Raw genomic sequence first — 25861 nt, 5'->3', positions numbered from 1 at the left:
TGGCTGTTAAGCTCGTCAATTCTGTCAGCTTTAAACTATTTCTCCAAACCCATGTCATTCAAAGAACTATGTACAGCAGGTAAGATACTGACGGTTCATAACATTTACAAGGAACCCCACTTTGAAAGATCTGATTGATTCCTTTAGGCAAGAAGAGAAACTAACAAAAATGGTTTAAAACTGAGTAACTGCATTCAAGGGTTGTGTTTAAGTGAAGGAGAATCCAAACTTCAATGGGACCAGTTATTAAAGATTCTGATTTTATTCATTCAATTTCCTTCCAGAAGAGGTATTTAGCATCATCAACATTGGTAAATAGTGACCCCAGTAACATTTGATTCAGACATATCAGCATACAATGACTGCTTTGGGTTTAATGCTTCAGCAGGAGACATGAGTAACACATTTAACTGAGAACTACAAGCACCAAAATACTTTGAAAGGTTAGTCTGTATGAAAACAAGGAACAGAAAGCCACTGCGGAGGAAGTGAAAAGACTTTTTTTTTATTTTATTAAACCAATGATGTAGTGGAAACAAAAACAAAAAAAATATGTGCTTGTATGAAAAGCATCAGATGATGAGAAATGTATCATTCGTAACAAACAGGAAGTTCAGACTTGTGAAAAACAACACTAGTTTTTATACATTATCCACAAGAAGAACTGACCATAAAAATCAGTTCTAAAAAAATAAATGTGCAAAGTTGCTTGGTACGTTTGTATAACACAACACACACACACATACAGCAGGTCTGTGAGGTTTGGATCCTTGAAAGCACAGGCAGAATGAGGCCAGAGTCATCTGATGAGGAAAGCAGCAATTGATTCTTGTAGTGCAAATTCTCTTTGTTCGTGTCCTTTTTTTTGTTCGTTTTTACGAGGTTTAGAGCACTTAATGTGTAGTGTTCACACAAATGCGTCAGACACATGATGAAAAGTTCGTTCCAAAGTAGAAAAGACCTTTTAGTGCCAAAGGATGCGGCTGTCCTGCTGCTGAAGTCTCTCAAACACTCCGTATGGAATACACTGGTTCCACATCCTGCAGCGAAACGAGATGAACCCAGTTACAAAAACAAAAACTCCGTAAAATACTGAAACAAGCCTTGAAGAAATGCATATCGCCCGATGACTTGCATGTCAGCGTTTTAAACTGAAATCTTGCTCGATCTGTTCGTGTTCTGAGTATGTGTTGGGGATGATTCTCGGCTATCACCTCACCAAAGTTTAGCTCAATATCTGTAAAAATGAGCAAGTTGCAGCCATTTTCGTGTTTGCTAAGGTCGATAATCTGTGGCGGCCATCTTGAATGAAGCCGACCCCAAAAGTTAATCAGTTGTAGATGAACATTCAACGATGTTTCTTTTGGGATTGTCATTTGAATCCATCCAGTGGTTCGTCAGCTATTTCGCAAAGAAACAAATCAAACACACCCTTGCACAGATACAGGCAATTATGCGGTCAATTGACGTTCATGTTGGCAGACCATAAAAGTGGTTAAAAATTGATCATCATGTTGCTCGACAAGACAGTTCACCTTAATGTCTTAATCTTTTGACAGCTTCTCAAACTGGCTCCGAGGCTCTGAGCGCCGACGTCCGTCATCTTGTTATATTTAACACTGTTGGGGAGATTTAGGAAGAAACAACGTGAAAAGTGTGCAACAGGAAATACAGAACTGTACACATCAGCCTCGTAAAACCCCAGATAAGACCACAGGAACACAAGCTTGTGATTCCTCGACTGAAGCGCGTGTTTGTTGCGTTTAAGGTTGAATGAAACGTCCTTGAAGCTCAAATTAGCAAAATCTGAAAGTACAACCCCAATTCATAATTTATTCACAATGGGACACAGTAAGCATATCAAATGTTTAAACTAAAAAAAAAAAGAGTACTTTTTTTGTGACTAAAATATGGCTTTATGAGGTTTGCACATCAATTCATTCTGTTTTAATTTACATTTTACACAACATCCCGACTTTTTCTGAATTGGGGTTGCACGGTCATGTTTCTAACATTAACAGTTGTTGCTGGGACGCAAACAGGACGACTTAAAAGGAGATTTAGAAAAAAAGTGTCACAAACTCACTCGAGCTCGGTTAGAGATGCCATGTGTGGGAGGACTGCTGCCAAACTCTCTGCCCCTTCGTCAGAAATCACATTACTGTAAAGGCTGGAGAAGCCAAAGAGGGAAGTGAAATTAGGCGGTTTTGAAGTAAGATGCCATTTATAGATGTTGTGTAGGCACAAGTGTGTGTGTGTGTGATGTAGAATCCAAACCTTAAACAGTGCAGCTTGGGCAGGTCCTTCAGTGAGAGAGCCAGTTTCTTCACCCCTTCGTCTCCTATGCAATTCTGAGACAGACTACAAACAAGGAGCAAACACTTTGGTTTAACACACACACAAAATTTCACACAAAAACTAACAAACTCAGTTTTTATGTTTTCAAACAGACACAAATAAGATGAGGAAGAGATCAGCGTGTACTCACTTTAGTATCTCCAGACAGTTGAGTGAGACCAACGCATTCGCCAGCTTCTCTGCTCCTTTGTTCCCGATCTTACTCTTCTCTAGGCTGAAGGAAGAGCGAGGAAGAAGCCGTCAGAAATGAGCTCACGAACTCAGACGTTTTTTGCATTTGGAGAAACACTAGAAAGGAAGCGGTTTGTTCTCACTCGAGGTGCTGCAGGTTTTGTAGGCCCGGCAGAAGGTCCCACAGCTTGGGGAGCGCCAAGGGACCGTTTTCTGGACCAAGCCTGCAGGAAGAGATGTGATCACGATCTGGTCCTCTAGTGGCAGCTTATTGAAAAAAAAAAAAAACCCCTCCATCTGTACTTTATTTACTTTGTATGATCTATAATGCATATGAAACATATATATTACAACAATGGCATTTCTCATAGGAATTAAACAAATAATAACCAGTTTAAACAAAGTTCTTTGCCCTCTTTTTACATAATGTAAAATCTAATTTTAGAGTTACTCACTCAAACTCCAGCTTGTACAGCTCTTTGACTGCTGGTACCCCCTCTGCCAGGATGGATTCTGATTGGCTTGAGCTGCAAACGAGCACAAGACTCACGTCAACAAACCCATACGAAGAACTAAAACGGCGCGAAACAAATCTGAACGTGCACTAATCCGACTCTCACCTCTCCGATAGCCTCTTGTGCACGTGAATGTTCACCAGCTTTTCCAGATGCTCGATGTGGCAGACCTGTGTGGCTTTCAGAGGGTGGATCTTGAACTTGGACACTGCTCCCAGCAGGAGTTCTCCTTCGTCGCTCTGCTCCAGCTGCTCCCAAAGGGTGATGACATCAGCAATGCACGCCCTAAGGCGCACACCAAAAATTGTTTGTTTACGGTCTTTTATGCAACATTCATGGAGCCCAACATACCAGGAAGGCTCTTCCTTTTAATCAGTGATCTGATTAAATGGAACTTCTAGCCCAAAACCTGCGTTAAAAGCTCTGTCTTTGACTGCCAACTGCTTTAAAAACATAAATATGCACTTAAAAGCATCACATGCACATGCAAAGCTGAACTAAGTGACTGAAACTTTTGAAGTGGGGTTCTGTGAACAGGCTATGAAGAGTTAATATCTTACATGTTGTAGATAGCTCTTTGAATTACTTCAGTTTGGAGAACTAGAGTTTAATTCTGGCTGGAGTGACAAGACTAAAATGAATTACTGCCATGCTAAGATGTCTTCAATCTAAAAAAAACTGACTTCAACATTGCTGTCAGTTTTACTTTACATACCGTGGTTATCATAGCAAAAAAGCCTTCAAATCAGCCTATGCATTTTATTTTACCAGGTTATAAGTTGGTGGTCTGTAGGCATTGGAGTGTCTTTTAAGCCAATCTCAAGTGTCCATGAGAGGAACCAAAGTTTTCCACACTTCTACAGTGGCCGAATTTCTTAACTCTGTAGGTTGTTGTTTGTATGTAAAATATGCTACGTCAACACCACAACCCTCATACTTCACTTCCAATTTCACTGCATACTATACATGTTTTCACTGTTTCACTGTCGTCTGTCTGTGGCGCAACATTGTATGCAAAATATGCTAAGCCAACACCGCAACCCTCATACTTCCAATTTCGCTGCATAGTACACATGTTTTCACTGTCAACTGTGCAAGAATGCACATTTGGTTGACGAGAATAGATTCAGAAGAACCGTCAGGGGCTGGAAACATCTGATCAGGTTGAAACAACCAGGATGTTTTCAGTAAACGAGTTTATTTACACACTGAAGATATTTGTGGTGCTTGGAAATATTTTCAGTTCTACAACTAGTGAGCTAATGAGCTGGGCAAGCTAATGATCACAAATAGTAAATATAAATATACAGTTGTACCTGTTACAAGGGCTCCAGAAAAACAACAACAAACAAACAAACAACAAAAAAACCCAATGCTATCTTTTAAATTTTTAATTGCTTACTTTTTCACATTGATTTGGAATATGAATATGTCCAATAATCAAACTCAGATGAACCTTAATAAAATTGGTATTACTGGACAGTTTTGATACCAAACCCAAACTGAATTTTACCTGTATGTGTTGATGTTGTTGAGGCTCATCAAAGCCCTAAGTCCACAGATCTGTATCCCAGAGTCCTCCAGATCCAAACAGAAACTTCTACCTTCAGCTCCACCCTGCTCGAGAACATTCTGCACGGTGAACACATCTGGTGGGCTGAGGGAAACTCCACAAAATGTCAGGAATTCTGGCAGATTGGCTGCCAGATGCGTCAACATCCGGCTGGCAGGATTTTCTCCGCCCCCTTTGGGCGTAAATTGGGCTTCATACACATAGTTGCAGGCCTCCAGGACCTGAGCTGGGCTCAGCTCACTGATCGAAAGACCTTCCAAGTGTTTTGTCGCTAATGCCTGCTTGCTGACCAACATGTCTCTGACAACAGTCTCTTTGTATGAAATGAGCCTCTGGAGTTCTGTCCTGTTGTAGAACAACAGGCCGACGGCAAAGCGCTGGGTGAGCTCGAGCTCCTCCCTTTTAGGCTTCCGACGGCCTTTGACAGTCGTCTGGAAAGGGAGAGTCTGGAGAAAGGAACGATCGGGGACAGTCCTGGGGGAAAATAGCAGAAGAGTTGGTCAGGAAAAAGCAGAAACAATACTGAAAGTGAAAGCTGGAAAAAAAGGGAGATGTAAAAGATATGCTCTTGTTTTAAGTCTAACAACACTGGCTGATGAGAAAAGGTTTCTCTTTCTGAATCAAGGGCTGCATGGAGCATTTTCTTTTTTAATCTTTTGTTAGTTTTGTTATTTATTTTTTTACAAACAAGTTCTCTTTACCTTGATAAAGACAAATGGACGGCAGCGATGTAACTCTGCAGGAAAGGGTTGGCCCACAACAAGATGCCGTCGTCACAATTATCAACGAGGTTAACGTCTCCTCCGTTTTCTTTACTTTCTCCTTCCTCATTATTGTCATCTTGTCCTCCTCCCTCCCCATCATCTCCTGCGACAGTCGTTCTCAGGCGATGAGCGAGCAGCAGCCCCGTCCTAAAGCCGAATGCCTTGAGTTTGGCAGACACGGCTTTTTCTGCGGGAATGATCGAGGAGTTGGATTTGACTCCCTCCCAGGCCAAAGAGCTCAGCTGGGACAGCAACTCTTTGTCTCCTTTTCTGTCATTGTCCTCAAAAACATTCTCCTCGTCCACTTCATCTCGCTCTTTCTCTTGTCCTTTTGCTTTCTTGGCTCTCCGGGAGCGAAGGGCACTCTGGCGCGCACTTCTGGACTTTGTCTGATTGTTTTTACGACCCTTCCTCACTTGAGAATTGTTTGAGATTTCTGTTAGGGCTTCTTGCACAGATTGCTCTTGAGTTTCACCAGGCATCTGTGTGCTTCCTCTGTCTTTTTCCAGTTTTAGGCACAGCACTTGATGGCAGAGCCCGGTTAGAGTTCTTGGTAAGGCATCAGAACTTTTGGACTGCTCTAGAACCGTGCACACCAAGTGGCAGAGCCCAGGGTTCCAGCAGAGGAGTTGTAGATAGCTGCTAGCTCTTAGGCAGTCCACAGCAGATTCCCTGAGCGTAGGATCAGTGAAGTACTTCGACAAGTACATTTCCACATTTGTTGGACTGAAGCCGCACACCTCCAGGAGGCTGTCTGTGCGCCGCAGTAACTGACTGGCGTTGCCCCTTGGCCGAGTGGCGAGCAGAAGAGTGCACCCTGGAAGTAAGACCCTCTGAAGGATGGCCGAAAACAGCTGCTTTACCGTGAAGCTCTGCGCCTTGCCGTTTCTCTGCAGCGACGTTACCAAGTCTTTTTCCAGAGTCTGGAGCAGCATTTCGTAGTCCCGCAACTCATCAAACCCATCAAAAATGATAAGCACACGTTTAGGGGCTGCAAGGATTTGACTGTAGACTTCCCCGGGGTCTGTGTAGGGTGGCGCAAAGGAGGAAAGGCTGAGCAGGAGTGTCTGAAGGCTATAGGCAGGCTCTGTTAAAGTGAGCTTCTTGCCGTCTAATAAGAAGACAAAGTCAAACTGAGGGATGCTGTCTTTAGACCAGTCAAGACACAACTTCTTGATCAGCGTGGTTTTTCCCATGCCCGCTTTTCCAAACAACATAATGTACCGTTTGTTATGCTTGTCTCCATTTAGGCTTGGGAAGATCTGGAAAGGATGGACAAGTTGTACAGTTTAGGAAGCAGTTCCCCCCCAGACAGATACACACTGAAAAATAACCAAATCTGTTGGACTTTTTATCAAATGTTTTGGAAAATATATAGAATTAATTACATACAAACGATATCAAGAAACATAAAACAATCAGTATTTTATTGAACCAACTTGAGGTTTTAGAACATTTTTAATTCCTTGAAGCCAACAGATCCGACCTGCAAAATACACCTTTAGTTTCCATTTTCCACAATAAAGTTTCTAACACATCTGAACTGTTTGCTGTCTGTGTCATGGAGTTAAGAGGAAAAGTCCTAACTGCACTGGTGAAGCGTATGATCATGGACAAAAACTCACTGCATCATCATTGAACTACATCTTATCTTATCTTTGGCAACTATGAAAAACAAGTTTTCAGGTTTTTTTTTTTACCAGACCTGCACCAAAACAAGTTCCTGCATCACCTCCTTTTATATTCAAGATACATGACTCAAAAACAAAAGTCTTGTTCATTTAATCGGTCCATGACTGCTTCCAATGTACCCTTTTTTTTTAAACATTTGTTTGTATATTTGAGTACCAGTTTCTCACGAGCACTGACTTTTATTTCTTCTTGTTTTTTATGTCCTCTGTTGTACATTTCTCATTTCTAGGCCTTAATGATTTTTAGTTTTCTGCCCTTGATGTTTTCCTTAATCCACCTTCCTATGTTTCCCCCTTTGCAACTTCCTTGATTAGTTAGTACTTGTTTCAGAGTTTAAGAACAGCTGCGTGGAAACAGTCAACATGTTTTGCCACCATTGTGTGAAATCCCCTTTTTTAAATCGTCAGCACTTGTTTTGGGGCTTGTTCTCTGCACCATAATTTGCACATTTATATTTATTTAGGCACTGGATTTAGAATGATAAACAACAACAATAAAAAGCCCCCCTCCTTTTTGATCTGCTCAATCTAAAAAAATCCAAGTAGGAAAACAAATATGTTAATTTACAATGCCAGAACTGTTCATTTTGAATTATTTTGCATTATTTTTGCCAGGATTTGCAGATGGTGATTGTTTTGTCTTGTCTTTTTGAAACCAAATCCCATCACGGTGACACTCTTACCTGTTCTACGAAGCTTTCTTGGCGATCCAAGTCTCCAGTGATGATAAGATCTTTGTCCAGACTTTTGTTTGTGTTTTTTCCTGAGCGAATAATCTCTCTCCTACTCATCTGCACGTCTACGTAATGAGTGCTCAGGACCAGACCTGCCTCCATAGCCTGGCAGTTTTCAGCCATGTGTGCCTTGTACCGCTGAATATAGTCCTTTACACCCTCTGAAGGACAGAAACAAGCAAATGCCAGACTGCGTGTTCACAAAAAGGAATTGAAATTTGAAAAAAAATTGGGAATAAACTGGGGAAAAAAAGTAATCATGAAGCTTCCAGGGACTTACGTGGAATTTCAACCACAGTGGGACACTTTGGTGATTCCTTACAAGGGGACAACTCTGAAAATCAACAAATCACAGTTTTTCACATAGTGGTAGGACTACAGATACCCTCATGGACGATGGAATGACAAAAATGGTGATGCCTACCATTACTGGGGGATGGAGGAGGGGACGCGGCTTTGCTGGTCATGTCTGACAGGGAACCGGTTGGGAAAGAACTCATCACGACAGGCGCTACAGCACCATTCACTGCAAACACAAGAGGAAAAATAAATACATTTAAGGGGTGAAGAACACAGAGCCTGTAGGAGAACCTTTACCACAGATCCATTACCATTTGAGTTTAAGAAGATCTAAAACTCACCCGGAGAGAGTGGAGGCACTTGGCGTTTACAGGGTGGTGGGGTGGCAGGAACTAAATTAGCTACAAGATAAAAGAACATGTACAAGAATTAAACTGTGATATGTCACAGACTACATTTAATACAACTAAATAGAAATGCACATGAGCACCATGCAATATCAATAAAAAGGTAAAGACAGGTGTGATCTGGAAGAAGTGTTTGATTCAGATCAAATCATTTTAGGAGCTTCCTCTGGTTACAGATAAAAACTGCACTCAAACTGTGTAAAACACTGTTTGCAATTAATTGACTTCAAAAAAGTCAGACATTTTATATATTTATGTAGAAAAATAGCATTAAGCATTAAAAAAATGGAGTCCAAGGGTTGAGTCCTGAGGGACCTCCAATGTCAAGGTGGTGTCCCACGAAGCAAGATGTTAGAAATTTGAAAGACACTGGAAAGCGGTTGCAAAGGGAGAATAAAGCTTGTCATGTGACACATGATGAATCTTAGATGAAATTCTGATGCACTGAAATGCCATAAATGTAGTTTTGATAAATAAATTGACATGGCCAATTATTTGGACATGGTCAAATAAAATTATTAGCTACATTTTTAATAATACTTTCTTAATTATGTATTTAAATGGTGAATGACTGAAGAATTTTGTCTAGTTGTTTTGTAATTCCTCCCCAAAATATATATTTCTGTACAACAGCCAACAATCTGTAACACTGATGAGCACTGAGAGCGTAAGCATGCATGTTGAATCATGATACAGCAAAATGTTATGCCCTACATCTGTGGGTGCTGATCACAGCAGCATTTAGGTATATTTATCCTTTAGAAAAGCTCAACACCTTTTAGCCACAACTGAAACACAACACCATGAACCTAATTAGCTTGTTTTTTCTCTCTCTTGAGTTTCCTGATCTGTTTCTTTTTTTTTTCTTGCATACAACTCACCTAAGATGTATGTGGGAGTAGCTGTCATGTTGGGGAGCGGAAGCCTAATGAGAGGGGGAGGCGAAGAGGACAGCTGGACCACCTGGTATCCAGAGTTGTCTGGGAGGGTGATGAGCCGGATGGGAATGGGAGCGCCCGGCGAGGAAGGGTAGACCTTAAACAGTGGAGGGGTGGTGGGGAGGTCTCTCACTGGCTCTGGAGTTGGAGTTGGAGTTGGCACGCATTCTGCATCAGCAACGAAACCAGAGACAACTTCCTTAATACTTTTTTCAAACCGGCTCCTTGTATCGGGAAGGAGGGAAAACAAAGGGCGCTAATGTTCTCAGTGCAGGCATAAAACAATGTAAATACTGTTTAATGCGTTTCAATCATATTTAACATGCCTCATTTGTTTTTGTGCTGCAGCTACGCATCGGCCTGTTAAAAGATCAAGAGCAGATAATTGTAATGGAAGCAAATGCCAACAAAAGTTTTAAAGTGAACGACTGCGTGCACCAAAATAATGTTGAAAATCTCCTCCTTGAGGTGATAGTTCCTCTTCTGATTCATCACAGTGATAACTAATCTTATTCTCCGAAATAACACTTCCTATGGTTTTTTTTTTTGTTCGTTTTTGTGTTTTTTTGGTCCATATTTTAAACCAACAAAGGAACTAAATCAAGCATGACCAACTCAATAAAATGCCATCAGCTTTCAATACAAATGACCAAAACTCACCTGGAGTGCTCGTTGGTTCACCATTCGTCTCTTGGCTGACTGGTTGCTCTACAAAAAACAAGAATCAACAGAAAACTGTAGTGAGCCATCTGGTCACAAAGGAAGCTCAGTATTTCTGTTTCATCACAAGAGATGAAAACTGATCCTTCAAGCAGAGCTTTTTCCTCTACTGAATTGAGTCGGAACGTGTTATTTTAAGGGCAAAAAATGGGTTTCAGTCATTTAAAGTGATATAGCTCTTTTAACAACATTAGTTTAGATAAACAGACTTTAAATCTGACCAGAATGATGAGCTAATGGCAAGTTTGTGGCAGGATTTGGGGGTTGTTGTTGTTTCGTTGTTTTTTCTGTTTTGTCTTTGCGCTTAGTCTTGTCTTTGTTCAGTTTTTTTTTTGTTTACATGGTTATTCTGGAAGAAATATTCTTATATTTGCAGCAGGCTGGACCAAAAGTGCTACAGCTACCTGCCACTATCGCTATTTGCGATTGCAAATGACAAATTATTTCTATGTAAGTAACCCTGTAATACTAAACTGACAGCGGTTTATAAATGATACATTTTTAAATTAGTATTTGCATGAACTGCTATAAAAGCGTTATGAGATCTGAGATTAACTGGGAGACCAAATCAGAGGGGGAAAATACTTGTTATCAAACTGCTAAACAAAAAGATAAAGGAATAATGACAACAAATAAAAAATATGGCTACTGTCCAGTAACTTGAGTAATAAATTGATACTAAAACCTGGACTCTGGAATGTCATGATTGGCCGTAAATATGATAAATGGGACTGCAGTTAAGCATTATAAAAAAGGTTTATAACCACCAGTGGAGTGTAGAAGTAATTTGTTTTCCTCTGTGAACATTTAAAGGGATAGTCTGGTCATTTCTGAAGTGATGTTCTAATAGTTATCAATAGTTAGTACCTTATCAGCCATGACATCAGTCATCAATTATTTGTCAGAACTTTACTTCAAAAAAGACCAGACAATCTCTTTAAAGATACATTTTCCTTTAATAGTCACATTTAAAAATGTACAAATGTGTTACCTGTTACTTTTAGCCTTTTCAATGTTGGATTCTTCTTGGAGCGCTGAGAAACTGGGGAGGACAACGAGTACGCATAACTGATGACTTTCTTTACAGCATGTTTGTTTGGGCTGGAAACCCAAACTTAAAGTCTCCATTACAGGACTGGGCTTTTACCTCTCGGCCTCTTTCTTTTATGCTTCGGTAGTTTGATTGTCTGTGGCTGCTCGTGCTGGATGAGTGACACCTCAGACGGCAGCGGAGTCTCACCTGCGGCACATAAAAGAGGAAGTAAAAGAGCCTGTGAAGCATCTGGCAGACGGAGAAACTAGAAATAGTTGACTGTCATGTGTTTCTGTACCGATGTGAAAAAGAATGGCTGCAAACTGGACTTTTTTCTGAACATTGTCTAGATTTGGGTTAAACTGTGACCAGAAACACGCAAAGAAACAGTCAACAGAATACTCGCTGGTAGAGCTTGATGACAAAAATATTTAAGAAAATGTTTGACGAGCAAGAAAAGAGTCTTACTATCGTTGATGATGTCTTCCAAACAACCAGACTTGAAATATTTGGAGAACTCTTCTGGATCTAGGTAAGAAGTGCCAAAGAGGTGATTAGACAGCACACTAATTTGCATAAGTGTAAGTTTGCTAATGCACGTCATCTCATAAACCTTTCTTTCTTAACAGTGAACACATTTCTTCAGAGATTTAATTACAACTTACCGAAGCATTCATCATTCAAGTATTCAGTTAGATCCTCTGAAACACAAAAAACAGACATCACTTTGCAAGATATTCACAGATTTGATTGTTTGTTTTTCTATTCATGTCACATTATCAACTGGTTATTGAACAAGCATACTAATTTTGTTATTATTTTATTTACTGGGGTAGGTTTTAGATACATTTTGAGGTTTGTTTGTTTTGCTACCTGTAAAAAAAACATCTGTACGTTTGGTAAAGAAGCAGAACAGGTTTCTCTAGCTCTGTGAACCTATTTCTTTTCCAACCAGTCTTCTAATTCAAAGTGCAGCACAAAAGATTTGAGTCAGCCCTCATTCCTTGGACGAGGGATGTCTTGGTTGCGGCTTTTTAAAGAGGTCTTCATCAATATCTCTTCAGGCTTTCTGGAGGGTTTTTAAAAACTTTCTTTGGACATTGGCTGCATTTTCACTCATTACCAGTCTATTACCTTATCATTTAAAAAAAAAAAAGCTTTAATTTTGTTAAGACACCTATCTCCGATTGCACAGGCACAAAAAGGATGAACCAAATTTGTGTCGACTAACAGACACGTTAGCAAATCATACAATATGCTGTGGCGGTCAGCTACAAGAACTTGACAGAAAACAAGTGAAAAAGCAGCCAAAGGCCAATGAAAAACTTTAAAAAAGCTCAAGAAAGTCTGAAGAACTATCAATCAAGAGCATTTACAGAGATCAAAAAACATTTGGTAGACACTGTATAAAGAAACTAGGAGTGGTTTAGAACCTTTGCACAGTGCTCTGGACCATACAGGTTGTGTGTGCAAAAAAACAACTCATACAAACCTGTTCAACACACAGCTTCATAAAGTTTTGATGTAACAAGCCACAAAGTCATCATAGGTGCTGGGTCAGTTGTAATACACTGACACTATAAAACAGTTTTTTCTTTTTACTTATTTGTTTTCAGTCATAAATATATTTTTTTCTCCTTTAACCAGTTTCTTGGTTGTTTTTTAGACAGAAAACCCCCCAACTTGGCTAGGTTTAGGAATCAAATTTTGTAGGTTAAGGTTAGAAAAACAATGTTGTTTGCGCTAAAAAAACAATACTTTCCAGTGCTAAATGTATACTTCAGAATGCCAATTGATTGACTGTGTCAATGAGGCACCATTCACCAGATTCATGTGTTTTGTTGGCATTACTACTAGACAGCACATCGTTTTCCATACGTAAACAGGGGACACAATTCATGTTTGAGCCAATGGCATACAGTACTGTTTTTTTTGTAAGATATCAACTTGTGGTATGATAAACCGAATGTAACTCATGGCATTTTTATAGGTGTAATGTTTCCCCACTTCACAGAAAATCTCTTAGAAATCTTTAATAAGATGCAACAGCACAAACCTGGTAATAGGTCAGAGATAAAGGAATCCTGGTCAAACTCCTGCATCTTGGCATCTGATAACAAACAAAACACGGGGACAAAAACAGAACAGGGACTGTAAACACAGGATGACAAGTGATACTAACCAGTACAAACTACACCAAAGTTGCTTGGTCACTGATTAGCCAACAGGTTAAGATATGCCAGTCATTCATGGTGGTTTTTTAATCAAACATTGCTCAATGTCTCACCCTAAGTTTCAGTATTTCTGCCAGTCTTATTGCTCTCTTAGTGCACTTAATGGCTGAATCAGGGTCAAATGTAATCCTCTGAATCATTTTGCCATTGTACAACGTTATCTGTACAACACAGAGGCACTTTGAGAGTTTTTGCAGCTGAAACAAAGAAGGTTACAGGAAGTCAATCTTGCCAACTTCCACCATGGCACAGAAAGCTTTAAGATGAGCCACCTGACTGAAAACCTCACTATAAAAGGATTTCAGACTTCCTATCAGAAAGAAAACAGACAGTTCATGTTGGCAGTAAGACCCCACGCTTCATCTTTGAGCTCCTCAAGGGTGTGTGCTCGGGCCTTTGTTCTTTGTTTCTTTACTCTGCTCACATGGGACCGTGCAGCTAAATATTGTACAGATAAACTCATTCATTTTTTTGATGATGATGCAACAGGAGTCCGTCTCATCGGCAGTGACATTAAAATAACCGACAGGACAGGAGTGGAATAGTTAGCGAACTGGTGTGGAGGCAGCAATCCACAAGCAAATTTAAAGAGTTGATTGTGAATTTTAGAAAACTAAAAGACTGGGCAAAACCCTTTCCTTCACACATCAACATCTTCCCTCGAGATGGATGCACTGCCTCAGGAGACTAAAGCGAATGGGAATTCCTCCTTCCATCTTCGCCACTGTTTACTAGAAAAAGCTGCATCCTTTCTTAATCAGGTAACTGCATTAGGATCACACTACCCTCCGTAGAGTCGATTTTATTAGAGAAATGAAAGTATTGTGGGAAATTCCTCACATCCCACCCACAAGACATTTACCCTCCAGCCATCTGGAAGATGATATCATTTCATCATGTCAAGAACAATCAGAATGCACAACAGTATTGTTCGTCAGGAAATAAGGCCTAGTAATCTCCAGTAACACTTAAACACACCACAAGAGAATCATCAATTTCTTTCATTATATATTTATTATCTAAAGGGAAATGTAAAGTAGTTTTGGAACGTTGTTTTTTCAGAAGAAAACAGGACAGAAAAACATAAAGGAATCAGGTAATGGCCAACAAAAGATGGGTTTTGTTGTTAAAACATGAACAATTTCTGTGCTTTCCAGTACAATTACAGCATTGAAAATAAACAAACAAACAAAATATATCTCCTGGTTTCAGGCTTAATGCGCCTGTTTATTCCCAGCCTTTGGCAATGTCAAACTGAAACTACCTACAAACTGTGAGCCACATTTGTTTTGCAAATTGTATTCATACTTTCATGTGGACAAACAGACCAAAAACATGGTGATCATTCTCATCGCTCTGTCTTTGATCTAATGTAGAATTATCTTAACACGTGCCCTGACTTTCAGACAACTTGTTTTCAATAAATATGTCTCTCTGATGAGGGTAACACGTTCAATGTTTGGTCATAAATTAAACAGAAATACTTGATATAATGGTGCTGTGTAACCATTTCTGTAAATTGTTGACAGGATGTGTATAAATTAATAAATAAAAGGATAAATAACTGCAAAGGAAAACTAAAAGGGGATTCAGGTGCATCCTTTTAGTTGTGGCTTCAGGCTGCAGCCTTTGTAAAGCCAAAACACACCCATGCTTTTGTTTCATCAAGTCAGAGTCCGAAGCTAGGAAAACAGAGCACGCAGCATTCTGAAATAAGAGTCACGTTGGGCTAATCGTGGAGAGATGAGCAGTAGCATTTGTGTCTTTGTGCAGCAGGTGTTGTGTTAGGATTTGTTATTGGTGAGGAGTCGATGGGTAGCTCTAAATGGGGAAACTAAAGTTAACACGTGTCCTGATGGATGGTCAATAATCCAGGTAGATAAATCTAATGAGGCTGAGTCAAGTCCTCTGAACGGCAAAGTAAACACAACACCGAAAGTGATACAACAGTTCAGGGATAGTTAACTCTGACAGTTTTCATCACTTTTTCACCGAGGTACCTCATCACCTTTACTGAACTGCACAGCCGATCTTAAATCTTACAGTGGTGTTAGTACATTTTCAGGTTTAAAGAATGGATACAGAATTCAGATGCACAAATACGACAAATAATTAATTTGGCCACTTAACTCTTTGGGAAAATATTCATGAATAATTTACAATCCTTTGTTTTTAGGACTGAAACTGAAAACTGTTCTGCACATCAAGACAAAAGTTTTTTTTAAACTAAATTTTAGACAAGTAAACTGAAACTCTGAGATGTTTATGGGTTTTTCCCATGTAAACAACCACCATCAGACCCCTCCACAACATTTTGTGCTAAATTAAGGTAAGAATTTTGACTTAATTGTTTCAACAAGGTTTTTTTATTTCTGTGCTTTGGGTTTTTATCTTGCAGCTATATCACATTTCTTCCCCCAATGTTTTAGTTTTAAGAAAGATTTCTTGATATTTTTGCTTTGAAATCTCTGGTGTAAGTCAAAATCAATTGTCCAATCAATGATAGCCAACCCCTTATGATTCAGATCCTGTGAAACAAGCCCAAACCATAATATTACCACAAATATCATTCCCAAAATAGATGTAAAGTTTTCTATGTCCATCTCGTTGAAAACCAGAATGTCCTAAAGACTGTGCAAACATTTATAAAATAATCTTTTCCTCAACCACCGTGAAGGTCTTGAGATTGGACTTGTGTGAAGCTGGCAGCAATCCATTTTGGTTTTGTTGCTGCTCAAATTAGCTGTTAGCTCGTAGATCCCATCAGACTTAAAATTTGATTTGTCCAAACTGAAAATGCTCACAAAGCTATCTACAACAGGTAAGATGTTGAATATTTGTAACAACCCAAATGCCTTATGGGTAGGGATACTCATCAAGAGAGCAGACTTTCTCCTATCAGCCTTACTGAGCACAAAATTAACCAAAAAAATGATTGGATGTAGGGCAGTAGAAGCTTTGGATATCCCAAATTTACATAAACTGTGTCAGCTGATGTCTTTAAAAACATTTTCCTCTTTTTTTTTTTTTTTTTTTTTTTTTACACTATGATACATCTCTGCAAAAGTGGGTTGTAAAGGTCAGACTTTGATTAGATTTTTCCCACCCACTCATGATGACTGAAAGAGTAAAAACCCTGTATTCATTGAAGGAATGCATATCGCCCACTGCCTTTCATGCTGTAGTTTTACACTACATCATGTTGTGTTGAGAAATGACGGAGTTGCAGCATTCTTTGGTCAAACCCTCAAAATAATAAGTGAAACCTCGTGCAATATTGTCATAGCTTGCATAATCTTCCATGATTGGTCAACACTTGGAGTATGTGCCACGGATGACTCTCAGCTACTACCACACTAAACTTCAGCTCAGTGTTTGTAAAATTCACTGAGGTGTCGCCATTTTTTGTGTTGGCTCATGTTGATTAGCTGTGGCGGCCCCCTCGACTCCAAAACATTCATCTGTCTGTCATTAATATTTACTCTGTGATTCTTGAGATATTTTGCTAACGGCAGAGACAAACAAACACGCACGGGCAAAAATATCTCTCCGCCTTTGCCGACAGAGACCTTAATTTTACTTCAGCTTTTGCTATTTTTTTTTATTAAAGGTAAGTATTTGTATTTTGATGACTTGTAACAGAACTACATGTGAAGAACTGCACTCTGTTTTCGACCCCTCAGCGGCTCACCTCAGCTGTGTAAACACATTTTTACTTTCCAGTGAATTTCAGAGAAAAATCACTCTTGTGTGGAAAGTTAAATCAGTGAAGTGGCTAACAGGCTTCTAGCTTAAACTGATCAGTTTGTTACATTCTTTGCAGTATAAATATCACAGAAAATTCTATTTACATTTATATGACATTGCACCAAAAAAGGACTGAAATCAGCCCTCTCATTTGTGGTTAAGAACATAAATAGTATTCATTTCCAACTTATTTTTGGTCAAAGCTATAAAGAGCTCCTGCAGAGGGACCAAACAGGCACACGTGGCCCCTGAGCCACATGTTGTAGACCCCTACCCTAAACCTAAACACACAGAACCACGAATATATTTTTTGTTGAACACTGTTCTAATCTAAAACACTTCTCAAATAATAAAAAAAAAACATAAACGAAAGACTGCAAACAACAAATGACACCTGCCAGAGCTGAACACGGATGTTTATAAAAGTCACACTCACTCATGTGTCCATATCTGGCCACCTCATAATGCACGGTTTCAAGTTGACTTGGTAGTAGATAAATCACCTCAGTGTTTTGTAATTACCCCTAAAACTCCATCAGACTAACTGCCACCATGACAGTGGCACGCCCCTCTGTTTCCCCCCTGCACCATTTTGGTGCTGCGCTCATGCGTAATGGAGCTCATCCGTCTCATTATGGCTGAAAGATTCTACTGTAAGCCAGTGCAACACACAAAATAACTAAATACGCGACCTATTAAAGAAAATCAAGTCGGGTAGTTGATTAAACTAATTTAAAGTTGGCAAAGCAAAATCATTTTTGGAAACTAATCAGGTTTTTGTCTGTGGATCATCCAGCGACGCATGAAACTGTTCCGAATTGATTCAGTTATAATAAAATTTTGACCCAAATTGCTTAACTACGGGATTCATTTAAAACAAAGGTGGACAGAGGGGAATCCCCAACCCCCACCATAATCCCTGTCTGCGCACTTGGCTCCGAAGAATATTGCTTACCTGTCGGGTGATGCTCAGCTTTGCGCAGCTTCCTGATTTTTGCGCTCCGTTATGTGACAAAGGCAACAAAAAGCCAGGTGAAAAAAAAAAGCAGAAAATATGTTCCCCTCAGATAACCTGCATCAGCGTGCAGTCCGTGCGCCCAACAAGCTCCTCCAAACACTCTGTCTGCATTTTGCTTTCACTTTGCCTCAGATGCCAAACAGCGGGTCTGGTTTGTGCCGTAAGGTCAACATTCACTCCTAGAGCCAAAACTTACTTTGGGTTTTAAGCCTTTGTTCATAAACCGCGGGGAGAATTTCCTCAAATAGTACTTATTAAACAAAACATATTAATTAATAGCCTCCTAGTTTAAAGGCAATAATTGAAAACTATGAAATCAACTATAAAAAGGTTATCCTGACCTCTATGAAATGATGCAGTTTGGAAGAGTTTACTCCAGTAGTTTTCCAGATATACTGATATTCCATTCTAAATTGCGGGTATGCACTCATTGTAAACAAAAGACTTAGCTGGCAGTACAGAGAACATGTTTAAGTGGAAATACAAGAGTGAGTCTGCTGCTAAACGCAAACAAACACTAACAATATCGTTGACCTCCTTTCAGTCACTTTGGCTGTTTCCATAGGCAAACAAACATGTTGTAGTTGGCAGCCGTTCATAAATTTAGCTTACAAAAGTTGAAAATGATTGGACAGTGTGAAACTAAAGCTGAAATGGAAATTATTCTATAACTGTTACTCTAACAGACTGAGACAGTGTTGATTGGGAGCTCATCTTACAAGAACTAAGTCTTAATGAGAGTTTCCTTTTTTTTTTTTCATTTTTTTACCTGAATAATTTGCAGATGAACTGTTTCTCCTGTCATCGGATTTGTTATAAAAAGCGTAATAAGCAGCTTCTTTCTATACATACAATGTTAAAAAAAACTATAGCAAAACAAAACACACATAAGAAACAAAATAAATAAAGCTAATACTCGAGCACCTGGGACACCAGAAAACAAACCAAGCACACACAAAAAACTAATAATCAAAACAAGAACAACTAAGAGTTTTTAAGTTTTATTTTACATCTGAATTCATTTTCCTGTTTAATAAAAGCTTTGGATGTGTAATGAGCATAATTTATTTTAAATATATAGTTAAAAAAAACTGTTGCAATACAAAAAGTAGGCTTGACAAAGCTCATGATCTCCTGCGGGAGTGTTAAACTCCAGGCCTCGAGGCTCCGCTGTCCTGGAGGTTTTAGGTTTTTCTGCTCCAACACACCTGATTCAAATGGTTTGATTAGCTCCTCACCAAATCATCAAGTTCTCCAGGATCATGGCAACAAGTCATCCATTTAAACCAGGTGTTTTAAAGCAAAAACACGTCTAAAACGTGCAGGAGAGCGACCCCCGAGGAATGGAGTTTGACACCTGTGATCTACTGTATATAACTCCAGTTGTTTGGAGAACACTTGAGCTTTGGGAGCAAACTTTCAAAGTTTTGTCACTTTCTATACAGGTTTTATTTTTTTTATTTTTGTTTTTGTTTGTTAGTTTCTTTTCTACCGCTAAATGCTTGGATTTGTGATAACGTTTTAAATATGAAAAGTCAAGTGGAGTTTCTGGTTGTAAACGGACACGTTTGTCCAAACGGTAGAAGTTTTTTTTTGTTCTGTTGACGTTTTGTGCATGTTTTAAATTGTTTTAGTACTTCACCTAGAGCTCATGTTGTCGTCTACAATGAGGGCACAGCTGAGAGTAGGTTTCATTCAGAATGCAAGCGATAGTCTCATCAGGTTGGACGAACCGACATCGCAGAGCTAAACAAAAATAACACGTTTATTTTCTTCTATCAAATGTTGGCTAAAACTCTGCAGTTACACCGACTCTTGCCTAATGCACCATTCAGCCCATCATTTGTCATAATGTACTTCGACAATGATGTCCATCCACCACTGAATGGCGCGTAACCCAAATTTTTGCTAAACCTGTTTGCACACTCAGCTGCATCAGACCTGTATTGTCTTTGTTTTTGGTGCTGGTTCAACAATCTAAACTCTGCGAGGCAGTGCCAACTCTTTGTAACGCCACTGAACATGGATAAGATGTAAAATGGTGGCAGAGTGGCGTGACCAGACTGAGGCAGATTTCTGACCCTGTCATGCGCATGATCTCTGTCTCCAATGGTCACAGGACAGGAGGTGGGGTCACACCCTGGACAGGTTGCCGGTCCTTAAAGGGTCAACACAGTAACACACAAGGAAAACAAAAACACAAACAAACCCTCACACATGTGTGTGTGTGTTTGGTCTGTGGGCAGAAACTGGAGTATCTGGAGAAAACCCACACATGCATGGGGAGAAGTTGCAGCTTCAAACAGAAAAGACAAGGCATTTTTTTCGTCTTACTGCCACTCGAAGCACTTTTCCCAGACTGGGGCTTACACGCCGTTCAGTGTCATGCCCAAGGACACTTTGACTTTTAGTGGTGGATGCTGGGATTGAACCACTCTTCCTCTTGAGCCACAATGTCCATTATAAACCAAGATATCCATCTATCAACAAACAAGCCTACATGAAATAACACAAATAATTGTCTTTTAATCATTTTTTTTCACCAATTTTATCTCACTTTAAAATAATGCATGAAGGATTCATCTCACTGCCTGACTCATTTTGAAGCAGATTTGCACTTAAAGACATAGTCCAGTCAACTTCCTGGAGTTATCAGGAGTATATTTGACTAGATGCACTGATCAGGCCGACTGACCTATTCAGTAGTTTTGGTACATGTACGTTTGTGTAGTGCCATGGGTGTTTTTCTATTGAGAAAACAGCGACAAACTCAACAAACAGTGTCATGCAAAAGTTTAATACTAGCTAATGTAGCGTTCTTTGACATCAGTACACCGTTTTTGAGAAAGGTTTGTTTTATAAGCCTGAAAAACTGAAAAAATGGACACCTATTTGGCTAGCCATTAGCCTAGCCGGGACAAAGACTGTTGCCTCTTTCTTCATACTCAGTGCTCTGTGACCGACGTCACGCCTGATAAGGTACTAACTATTGATAACTATTAGAACATCACTTCAAAGTTGACTAGACTATCCCTTTAATTCCTTAGATTTTGACACATTTGGTCCACTCATATTTGTGTTGACAATAGTGCAAAAATACTGCTAACAAAACACAGCTATCTAAAAATAAATTTGTTACTGGCACTATGGATCTACTTTGTATTTGGTGCCAGCGTGTGACATTGATCTAACTGACATTCCAGAGAGATGCTTCCCTGTTTCGTGATCCAACCCTTGGTTACAGCAAATGACGAAAACATTCCCTGCGTGCGCACCGGTGTGCTACAAACAGTGGAGGGTTTTATTTATTGTGTGGAAAGTACCTGCTCTACCTGCTCACCAGTTTGATAAACCACATACACTGCCACTCCCACTGCACCACCAAACTCAAGCTGATTATGCAGCTGTTTGTTGGAAAACATCTTTGACTTTTCTTTGCTCTTTGTTGTAGAAAAAAAAACATTTTGAAAAAAAAAAATCGACAGGTGTGTACAGAGCGGTTTCCTGGAGCAGCTGATGTTGCCAGGACTTTTAAAGAGGTATCACTGGTCGAGCTTGGACATAAAGCCATAAATCTTAATGCTTGAAAATAAGCATTAGGACACATTGAGTTCTCTGCTGAGTTAAAAACTCTCACCAAACATCAAATCTTCTGACTGGATGAAGACCACCCTACCTTTAGGCTAAAACAACCCACCACTGTAAAACTGAAAGTAAAGTCAAACTGAAAGTAAATCACCACACTTCACCACGAAGGGTTAATCAAATAATCTGGCAGACTGCAAGGCAGACTTTCGGTTGCATGAAAACAAGGGGGTAGGGTGGGGGGGAGGGAAAGTACCTAGAAAGGCAGTTCCTGAGCAACACCCATATAAACTAAATCCATGCTTTGACATGAAACCTGACATTTCTCGAAAACGCAGAATTATGGAAAGTAAAAGAAGGGAGAACACAAAAAAATAGCAGGAAATAAATAGAAAACCTGTGTCAGACTGATACTGAACTGCAGGCTGGTTATTTTTAGAATGCGAAACATGCAAAATTTGGCAAATTATCTCATGTTCTTGGTTGTTTTTTGTTCCAGAAGAGTTTACATCAGTGCATACTTTACAACATGTTGGCCAACACAGAACGCCTACTACCGGGAGACACATCAGATGAGCAATCTGGGATTAATTTAAACCAGATATGAATTTCAAAGTGGACATAAGATGATTGTAAACAAACTTACCACAGTGTAAATCCATACTCTCAAGGATTTCTATCACTCCATTGCTGGGGCATGTTGTCGTTCTAATCCTAAAATCATCTTCTCGATCACTAATAAACTCCTCTGTCAAGCTAAAACATCTGCTTGAGTAAAAAGATTCATCTTGCCCAACCGTTTTGGAATCCTGAGAAGCCCCAGAAGAAAGCAGACACCTAAAAGTAGGTTTTGGTATTGAAGAATTTGATCCACAATATTCGCCTGTTAAACCGAACAGGTTATCCATTATGTCTACTGTCTTGCTATCCTGCCAGAAAACATCCGAGTGGCCCTCTAGCATGAAAGTGCCGTTGTCTGTTCCTGCGCCTGCACAAGCTCCAGCAGGTGAAACACTCCCGGCTGCTCCAGTAAGTTTAAAACGATCAATGTTGAGTTCAGCCACATCCAGTGTTGAAAAACACAACCCTGCTAGTTCGACTCCATCTGTTGAAAAGGTCTCTGAAAACTCTGAGTCCCCAGTGCTTGCATCAAGCATCCTGCAAGCTGCTGCAAGCTCAATTTCCTCCTCAGTATCCCAATCTGGGTAGTGGGCTTCACGGCCTAACACCATGATGTCACTGGTTGAAGAGCAAGCTGCATTAAAAGGAACCATTGCCTGCAACATTTGTCGTCCTCTGTCCTCCTCTAGAGGGATGGCCAGCCTTGCTGCTTTTTCTATCTGCTCTAACCACTCCTCGTTTCCCAAATTTCCCCTATTCACACTTTCACTATCACTTACAGGCTTCTGCACTGGTTCTGTACTGCTCAGCAGTTCGGCTTTTTTATCACTCAATTTGAGTCTATAGTGGAAGTCATTTGCTGTCGGTGTCGAAAAGACTTCTTGATTCAGGTAGAGCTCGTCCATTGGTTCACCTCCCAGAAACTCCTGCAATGGTTTGGGGCTCTTTCTGTGGATAACATGTTCATATAGTGGTCTCTTTGGTGACCAGGACTTTGTGATAGGTTCATCCGTTGAAGAGACAAAATTAAAGTCTTCCAGCTTGTGGGCACTGACGGCAGATTCTGATCCATCTGTCCACAATGGATTCACTTGCCCTTCGTTGAGGTACTGCAGGTCAAATGTCCCATCCAGCTCATCACGTCCCAGTTTACTCGCAGCTTCCCTGCAAACTAGATCAGGCACAATCCCATCATGGAGCTGGTGCAGCCTTAAGCTCTTCCCGTACGACTCCGAGATGATCCCGTCCTCCACCAGCCCGTCCAGCAGAGCCTGGACCTCGGCAGGAGAAGCCCAGGTCCGAACAGACTGCACCTGCTCTAACACCTCCGAGAACTGAGCCATAGTGACGGCTGCTCCCAACGCATCACGCTCCTGTTTGAGAGACACCGTCTCACCAACATGATTGAATTTCATATATATATTAAAGGGACACTGATCTTGACCAGAAGGCGTTCTTTTTCGACGTGGGAGGCGTTTTTGTGGCTACATGGGAGGTCTGGTTTAAAAACTGTGGGACTGTATGTAAAAAAGAGGGGAGGCGGCGACGACATTCTCATGATTAATAGTCATAATAGGAAGTGAAGTTTTATGTTTGTACATGGAGACAATCTACAAAGAGACATTAATTCTGTTTTATATTAATACAAAAACACCGAATTAATACACACACGCAGTATTTATTAGCATTTCTGTTCGTCTGATAGCCTTTGCTTTTGTATTTTGAGGACTAACTCATGCCCTTGGGTGCAGCTTCCCACCAAGCACTGTAAATTTAATAAAACAATTATTTCAAGTCACAGACTGTCTAAAGCCACCAGTTTAACTGTTCATATTGGCTCGACACAAAGACAGAGACATCGATTTGACGTAATCTCACTCAGTTAGGGACCTTTTCACAGCATAACAGGATCTAAGCAAAATGTTACACTTCCCTAAATAAAACCCGACATATCTCGTTGTAAAAGGCATTGCATTTAATAGACATACATAAAGGTAAATCATATTTATCTGAAGATGAATATAAATAAACAGAAAGAAGATTTACTCCTCCGGTTGCCAGACAGATTCTTTGCAAATATGCGAAAGGGTGACACCTGAAACCTGAACGCATAAAAAATAAAAAGTACTGGAAACTGGTTTGGCTAAATAGTACATGCCACCATGGCGTCTCGTTTTAAGGACTCTTGGCATGGCACGCCTGCTAAAATACGCTCCGCTCATTTGACAAGAAAGCATACCTGCAGCACAATACAGTCCGTAGGCTGCAAGGTTAACCACTACACCGGCTGTTTTAAATGGTGTTCATACGGGTTTGGTGTTTGAAAGGCAGAAAAGCATCTGAATCCTACAGGCATGCCAATGAAAACGATCAAAAAAAAAAAGTTTTGTAGTGTTATAACACAGACCGTATCAGAACCATAAAACTAATTTTGTCAGTCCTGCTTCTAGTTTAGCAAGATTGAGCACCTCCTGGGTGTTTCATTCAATTCGCCTTAGTGAGTCATCCTGTATGATTTTCATCCACTTGAAATGTTTAATTAACACACCTCTGTGAGTGTGTGGGCATGCATTTGTCTCTCAGAGAGAAACCATCAGACGACCAACTACAGCTGATTAACTTTTGGAGCCACCGCAAATCAAGATGGCCGTTGCTGGTAATCGACACAAAAGGCTGGAACTTTTACAAATGTACAAATATTAAGCTAAAGTTTGATGTGGTGGTAGCTGAGGGTCAACACATACTTCAGCTGCTGACTGGTCTTACAAGCTCTTGTTTAAAACAGATATAAATCCATCTTTTCTCAAAATAAGACCATCTTACTTCAACACTCTGACACGAAAGGCTGTGAGCGATGTGGATTCCTTCAAGAAATGCCAGGCTTTTAATTTTGTCCCATTTTTCACTGATACAAATGTAAACATGGAGAAATAAATACTCTAAACACAGTAAAACTACTTTAAGCTGTAGTTTACAGATACTATTGCAAAACATAGGTGAAAGGGTCAATTTTCAACAAATTTCTTGAGCATTTTTAGGGTTCAGAAACTCCTCGAACATGTTTGACACACGCAGTGTTGCTTACAGGGGTGTGTATGTTTATTCAGGGCTTTAATCAGGGTCACACAGTCTGCGTCAGAGCTGCGACTGCAGCTACTGTTGTTTTGTGATTTTAGCAGGGTACAGACGAAGTTTCACATGTGTTTTTCCAAGAACCCTGAAGGAAATGGGTTTATATTGTGTTCTTAGACACACACACACACACGCCAACACTGGCTGTCAACAACAAATAAATAAATAAACACATAAAAAAGACCCGGTGTGACTCTCAGCGTTAGTGCAAATGTTCCACTTATAGATGAGTGTTTTTCACACTTTCAACAGTTGTATCTTAATTAACTCCAAGTGTCTAAACAGACAAATAAATAAATAAAATAAAAACCAGAAGCTTA

The 25861-nt window shown here is 39.9% G+C and overlaps 1 protein-coding gene across 2 annotated transcripts; it reads right to left on the bottom strand.

Moving 5' to 3' along the window:
- Positions 1-238: 238 nt before the first annotated feature.
- ciita (class II, major histocompatibility complex, transactivator) lies at positions 239-23789 on the bottom strand. 2 transcript variants are annotated; one of them, XM_037978842.1, is made up of 22 exons: positions 22435-23787; positions 13261-13314; positions 11870-11905; positions 11673-11732; positions 11319-11411; positions 11163-11213; positions 10112-10159; positions 9395-9619; positions 8448-8507; positions 8231-8332; positions 8087-8140; positions 7756-7967; positions 5319-6643; positions 4558-5091; positions 3150-3329; positions 2985-3056; positions 2673-2753; positions 2489-2572; positions 2278-2361; positions 2087-2170; positions 1536-1619; positions 239-1040 (listed from the first exon to the last, which is right to left on the bottom strand). In XM_037978842.1, the coding sequence occupies exons 1-22, from the start codon at positions 23750-23752 to the stop codon at positions 965-967; spliced, it is 4917 nt and encodes a 1638-aa protein (XP_037834770.1). In that variant the 5' UTR covers positions 23753-23787; the 3' UTR covers positions 239-964. The 2 variants fall into 2 exon arrangements, with proteins under 2 accessions (XP_037834770.1, XP_037834771.1); XM_037978843.1 differs by lacking the exons at positions 239-1040; positions 1536-1619; positions 2087-2170; positions 2278-2361; positions 2489-2572 and having other exon boundaries at positions 2673-2796; positions 22435-23789.
- Positions 23790-25861: the final 2072 nt, after the last annotated feature.

Source organism: Kryptolebias marmoratus, linkage group LG12 (genome assembly GCF_001649575.2).
Source record: "Kryptolebias marmoratus isolate JLee-2015 linkage group LG12, ASM164957v2, whole genome shotgun sequence".
Lineage (NCBI taxonomy): Eukaryota > Metazoa > Chordata > Actinopteri > Cyprinodontiformes > Rivulidae > Kryptolebias > Kryptolebias marmoratus.
The sequence above is the reverse complement of the archived record's forward strand: the minus strand, read 5'-3'. Positions and strand labels throughout refer to the sequence as shown.

Bases quoted from the DNA above. Each gene is read 5' to 3' on its own strand.
- ciita (XM_037978842.1), bottom strand. From the start codon at position 23,752: ATGGCTCAGTTCTCGGAGGTGTTAGAGCAGGTGCAGTCTGTTCGGACC. The intron at 10,160-11,162 runs GTAACACATTTG...TGTTTTTTGTAG, and splicing joins GAAAAGGCTAAAAGTAACAG to AGCAACCAGTCAGCCAAGAG. The intron at 3,057-3,149 runs GTGAGAGTCGGA...GCTCGTTTGCAG, and splicing joins CACAAGAGGCTATCGGAGAG to CTCAAGCCAATCAGAATCCA.